General features: G+C 41.3%; 1 protein-coding gene across 2 annotated transcripts in view; it reads right to left on the bottom strand.

Moving 5' to 3' along the window:
• The window catches only part of RANBP2 (RAN binding protein 2), a 96,956-nt gene that overhangs the window by 52,430 nt on the left and 37,691 nt on the right, over positions 1 to 6,835 (bottom strand). For both annotated transcript variants that reach the window (XM_006873036.1, XM_006873037.1), the window contains exons 7-8: positions 2,581 to 2,773; positions 900 to 987 (exon numbers count right to left, since the gene is read on the bottom strand). In XM_006873036.1, the coding sequence (XP_006873098.1) occupies positions 900 to 987; positions 2,581 to 2,773 (281 nt within the window). The remainder of the gene's footprint in view (positions 1 to 899; positions 988 to 2,580; positions 2,774 to 6,835) is intronic.

Here is a 6,835-nt window from a genome sequence, read left to right as displayed (position 1 = left end):
AAAAAGAGGAGGACCCCCAACGAGATGGATCAGCCAGGTGGCATCACTGATGGACTCAAGTGTGGCAGCGGTAGTGAGGTTGGCCCAGGATCGTACATTGTTTCGTTCTGCTGTGCATGGGGTCGCTATGAGTCGGTTCCGACTCGATGGCACCTGACAACAACAACAACATTAGCTCCTAATGAATTTTCAGGGAAACTCTCTGGAATGCCCAGATAGGCAAAAAACAAAATTACAGCTCATTTTACTACTAAGGTTTAGCACCCTGAAGACAAGCTTGCTAAGGCAGAAGGGAGACATATGAAGAAACAAACTGGAATTCACTTCAAGGACTGAAAGTCTAATTCCACCACCAGTTGGGGGCTTGTGGTATAGCAGAGCAGTAAAAGCAACTACAGACCAACGTTTGCAAGAACTCTGAAAGAATGCTGTATCTTGCTCTCAATAAAGTTCATTCGACTTTACATCAAACTGCTCCCTACAAAAAGTATTATATGTTCTTCAGGTCACTGGTTGATTTACAGGCTACATGAATTTCTTAGTTTGCACCCTAGAAAAATTACAAATACACAACCATCCTTTAGGATCTATCCAGACAGACAAAACTAGGACAAAACTAGGAATAAATCTACAAATTCCAAGACCCTAATAAAATATTGGTACTACCTTCTAGCTTCCTCACTATGCTATCAGGTCCTTTATAGACAGAACTTCACCAATTTCAGAGCTGAGTCTTCTCTGTCTGTGTATCCCCACCTTATCATACAAAGAGAAGTAAGTGATTGTGACAAATGATGCACTGGGCAGATGACAATTTAAATCTTATGATGGACCCTAACAGAGAAAGATTCCTTTTCATTCTTGAAAATTATATCAATTAAACATTACGTTACTATTACCTGATTGGCTCAGACGATCACAAGCCATCATGTCCAATAGATTTGGTCCAGCTTCTCCTTTTATTAGTTTAATCTTGGGTCTTGGAACCTGATGATTTCAGAAAAAAAAGATCTTAAAACTCAACGATGTCCATGTTCTAACAGTAAGATGATCCCATTACATGGCACTGGTTTCATAATCAATGCTATTAGTCAACAGTAAAGCTCAGCTGGAAAACAAACTCCAAACAACTTTAATTTTACTAGACAAATTCGAAAACAGCAATAAATTATCAACTTCACAAATTTCAGAAATTCTCACTCATATATTCGGTATGAACGTAAAAGCCTCTGCTGAGCAGACAGAAGACTTGACCGTTGTGGGCTGACTAGTACCAGTCTTAGAAAGATCTGCATACTATGAACTAGATGGCGAAGCATTATCTAAAAGGAGCCTTCTCTAAAGGACCTCTATGGTACACCCTTGTGGCTCCCAGGTAAAGAGCCTTCTCTAAAGGACCTCTATGGTACACCCTTGTGGCTCCCAGGTAAAGAGCCTTCTCTAAAGGACTTCTATGGTACACCCTTGTGGCTCCCAGGTACTTCAAAAAAATGTAAAAAGATTAGGGGAGAGATATTATTTGGCACGCCTCATCTAAATAAAGCAAACAGTTCACATTTCGTCATATTGCCTTCCTGTTCTGTTAAGTCCAGATACTGTTTTCCTAGATGAAATGTACAGTCCTGATGTGGCGTCACAGTATAAAGAACTCAATCACAAGGTCGGTTTTAACGGCCAGGTCGGCTGTTGAAAGTCACCAACCACTGCTTAGGAACCCTATGAGATTACTGAGATGACACCGACTAGAAAGCACTTAACAACGAGATACAACACAGTTATATATTAATGACGATACACTGTCAGATGGGATGTTGTGGTTGTCCCATGCTGTCCACAGCAACCCTGCAGAGAGGTTCCCAGCAGAAGCCAATGGCTCTCAACTGCCAACGTTGGGATTCCAATCTAACACTTAACCCTACTCAGCAAGCATCACACCAGAACTCTAATGACTTCTAGTCATACATAAGGGGGCTGCCAAAAGTGGAGGAAAAAATGAAAAGTAAGGACTGTTGCCACTGATTTTTTGACGCTCCCCCTCCTTTTCAATAAGCATATATTTTCTTTGCTATCACATTTTTACATGTTAATTGATTTTAAATATAAGTACAGAAAACAACTAACATGTGAAATGGGTATGAGAATAGCATGCTATCATAATCCACTTTATTTAGGCTTTTGTCCAAGTTACATATATTTTTTTTAATCAAACATTATCCATATTTGAGATTACTTCCTTTACTATATATAGGCTCCCACCAATACCAGCACTAAAAGATGAAACACCTATAAAATGTCCTTCAAATAAGTCCTAGTATGAAGCCTAGCACCAACAATTCATCACAGCTCCTGGTCACCATCCTCCTCACAACTGTGTACCTCTTGCTATTTTGTACCTATCAAACTCACTACTTTAATGTTAACTTCACAGGGTTCTGATCACGTTTTCATCACAATGACAAAGCATGAGTACCTGTGACACGGCATGGAGGCTAAATACAGTGTCCATGGCCAACAGTGCCTGTGACACCGCACGGAGGCGGATGAGGTTGTCCATGGCCAACAGCACCGAGAAGAACTTACCTGAAATGCTAAGAGATAGCACAATGCAGCCAGCTCCGAGAGTGCTCGCCACTGGACGTCACTATGCTGACCCATCTTTAAGAGCAGAGAACCAGCATGCATGTAGAAATGACCTTTCACTTCTATGAACGTAGCTGAGAGTTCATCATTGCCACCCACAGAAGATTTCACAGACTGAAGAGCACTATCAAAACTGTAAAATTAAAATATTAAACAGGCACATTAAAGGAGCATTCACTTCACACTTAACCATCGATATTCAAACTAATAAGCTGTATATTCTCTAGTTGAGAAATCATGAACCGTTAAGTTAATTAGTCCTGGACTAATTATCCTGAGTACTCTCTGTATTCCAAGTTTAATGTTCAACTTTTATTCCAAACCACTTATTTGGGGCCCTCCAAGACACAAAGAACCACTCGTCTGTCGGTTTGCCGCAGAGCAGCGGCTTCCGTGGTGCAGTGATGTTGGAAGCTGCGCCACAGGTAGTCTGAATGGGGACAGGATCATGTGTGGTGGAAAGCTGTCAGCTGAACTTCATACTAAGACAGATTAGGAAGAAGGAGAGACAGACTACTTCTGAATGGTTAGTCACGGACCCTTGTGAATAGCAGTGGAGCCCTGTCAGTTAGCATCAGCATAGTATACACAGAACGTAGAAGAGTATCTGAGTATTGTCATGTGTAATGCTAAAAGTGGATCCCCTCAGGTTTGGAAGGCACTCAAAATAGGACTGGAGAAGAGCTGCCTCCTCCAAGTAGAGCTGACCACGATGACATGAATGGAGCAAAGCCCTGGGGACCTTCATTTCCTGATGGGGCACAACTCAAAAGACAGGAACACCAGCTGCAAACGTCCATTCATAATAAAACAGAGAAACACAAAGCCCTAACCCAGGAAAGCTGGAAGCGGTCAGCAATGAAAAGGAGCACATAAACATCGACACCCTTAGCACTAGACAGCAGACATGGAATCTGACAATCCCCTAGTTGACTATGGTGGGAATGACTGAAGAGAAATGTAATGTACAACACTGTCTGTGATAAGATTATATCCATACGCCTACATGGAAGACCAATGAATACCACTATTACTCAAATGTATACACAAACCAGTGAATCCAGTAATGATGAAATTGAGGAATTCTACCAACTTATTCGGTATGAAATTAATCAAACATGCAATCAAGATGTACTGACGTACTGGTGACTGGAAACAGAGGCAGGACCAGTCGTTGCGAATACAGCACTTGGGATATCGCATGACAGAACTTCCAAGACCAGTGACTTCTTCATTTCAAATACCTTTTTAAACATAAAAGATTATACACCTTGGGCTTTAGAAGATGGAATACACAGAAACCAAACTGACTACATTTGTGGAAAGAGAAGGCAGAAAAGCCGAAACCAGAACAGGGGCAGACTGTGGGACAGAAAATCAACTGTCCACACACGAGTTCAGGCAGAATCTGGAAAACATTAAAACAAATCCATGAGATCCAAATCCCAACTAAACTGACATCATCTCAAATATAGATCAGATGCATTACACACTAGTGACAAAAACCCAGAAACGTTATGAGATGCCAGCAAGAACATAATACAGGAAGAAAGCAAAAGGTCATTAAAAAGGCAACGAAGAAAGAAAAGACCAAAATGGTTATCACAAAAGACCCTGAAACTTGCTCTCCAGTGTAGCGATGCTAAGGCAAATGTAAGAGATGAGGAGGTTAAAAAACAGACAATTTTAAAGGGAAGTTCAAGAGACAAATTCAAAAATAATAAAATTTGCAAAGGCCTACTTAGAAAACAAAAAGGGAGAAACACACCCAGCATTTCTGAAGCTGAAATTGAAGAAAAAAATTCAAGTCTCGAGTTGTAATATTGAAGGAATCTACGGCCAAAATACTGAATGGTACAGAAAGTATCAAAGGAAGATGGAGGGAATACACACAGTTACTGCACCAAAAAGAAACAGTTGATGTTCACCCATTTCAAGAGGTAGCATATGATCAAAAGCAAATGGTACTGAAGGAAAAAGTTCAAGCTGCATTGAAGGCCTGGCAAAAAACCAGGTAGTGGCAAAGCACAAGGCTCCAGGAATTGATGGAATATTACTGAAATCTTTCAACAAACTGAGGCAACACTGGAGACACTCAAACATGTATGCCAAGAAACCTGAAAGAGAGCTACATAGCCAACTGATTGGAAGAGATCCATATTTGTGCCCATTCCAAAGAGAGGTATCTCAATGGAATATGGAAATCTCTAGACTATACCAATAATCTCACATGCAAGTAAAATTTTGCTAATGAGAATTTAACACAGCTGCCAAGAGTACAGTAGCAGGGAACTTTCAGAGGTTCAAGCTGGATTCAGATGAGGATATGGAATGAGGGCTATACTACCTGTGTTTTACTGACTATGCAAAGCAGAGAATGCCAGAAAAATGTTTATTGTGTTTCACTGACCACCAAGGCTTTTGACTATGTGGAACATGACACGTTATGGACAACACTGCAAAGAATGAGTATTCCAGACCACTAACTGTGTTCATGAGGAACCTCTAGGAACCAAGAGGCAGTTGCTCAAACAGAATAAGGGAACGCCAAATGGTTTAAAATTAGGGAAGGTGTGCGCCTTACTTTGTCTGTATGCTGAGCAAATAATCCAAGAAGCAGGACTATATGAAGAAGAATGTGGTGTCAGGATTGGAGGAAGGTTCATTAATCTGTGATATGCAGATGATACAACCTAGCTTGTTAAACACCAAAAGAACTTAAAAATACTTACTGATGAAGAACAAAGACCACAGTCTTCAGTATGCTTTGCATCTCAATGTAAGGAAGACAAAAATCCTCACCACTGGACCAGTAAACAGCATCATGATAAGTGGAGGAAAGATTGAAGTTGTCAAAGACTTCATTTTACTTAGATCAACACTCATGGCAGCAGCAGTCAAGACATCAAACGACATATTGCATTAGGCAAATCTGCTGCACAAAACTTCTTTAAAGTGTTGAAGAGCAAAGATGTCAGTTTGAGGTCTAAGGTGCACCTGACCCAAGCTGTCATACACATGTGAAAGTTGGACAGTGACTAAGAAGACCGTAGAAGAACTGAGGCATCTGAGTTGTGGCGCTGGAGGAGACTATTAAGGTACCAAGGACTGCATGAACAGATAGATCTGTGATGGAAGACGTGCAGAGAGAAAGAGATGCTCCCTGGAAGCCAGGATGGCCAGACTTCCTCTTTCCTACTTTGGATGTATCATCAGGAGGGACCAGTCCCTAGAGAAGGTAAAGTGGAAGGTCCATGAAAAAGAGGGAGACCCCCCAATGAGACGGACTGGCACAGTGGCAGCAGACATGGATGGACTCAAGCTGAGCAGCGATTTTGAGGATAGTGCAGAACCAGGCCATGTTTTCTTCTATTGTATACAGGGGCACTAAGGGCTGAAATCAACTGGATGGCACTCATCATCATCATCATCAACAACAACAACAAGATAACAAAAGGGAGTCCTGTAGCATAGTGATTATGAGTAGGGCTGCTAACAGCAAGTTCAGCAGTTCAAATCTATCAGCTGCTCCATGGAAGAAAAAGATAAAAGCTTTCTGCTCCCATAACAATTTAGTTTCAGAAACCCTATCATGGTCACTGAGTCAGAACTAACTTCATGGTACACAACCACCACAACCACCACAACCACCTGGATACAGAAAGGTGTTAATCAAGTAAGACTGTTGTTACATGCCATCGAGATGGTTCTGACCCATAATGACCCTGCACAGGGTTTCCAAGGAGCAGCTGGTGAGCTTGAACCACTAACGCTGCGGTTCAAAGGGACTTCACAGTCCAGTGCACTAATCCACAGCGCCACACCAGGACTTCTAACAAGATTGTTGTTGTTGTTAAGTGCCATCAAGTCTGATCCAACCCATAGCGACCCTGTATAGGGTTTCCGAGGACAATAAGATTACTATTGAAAGGAGACTTCTAACTGTTCATGGAACAGTGGAATTAAAAGATAATGGACTTCACAAGAAAAACGAGCCACAACACGAGAAGATATATGCACACCAATGTTTATAGAAGCACTATTTACAATAGCAAAAAGATGGAAACAGCCAAAGTGCTCATCAACTGAAGAATGGATAAACAAATTGTGGTATATACACAAAATGGAATATTATGCTACATTGAAGAATAACAAGGAAGCGGCAAGCCACCGCATAACATGGATGAACCTGGAG

This window comes from Chrysochloris asiatica, unplaced genomic scaffold (assembly GCF_000296735.1).
Source record: "Chrysochloris asiatica unplaced genomic scaffold, ChrAsi1.0 scaffold00220, whole genome shotgun sequence".
NCBI classification, from domain to species: domain Eukaryota; kingdom Metazoa; phylum Chordata; class Mammalia; order Afrosoricida; family Chrysochloridae; genus Chrysochloris; species Chrysochloris asiatica.
Note: the sequence above shows the minus strand (reverse complement) of the source record. Positions and strands in the feature narration are given on the sequence as shown.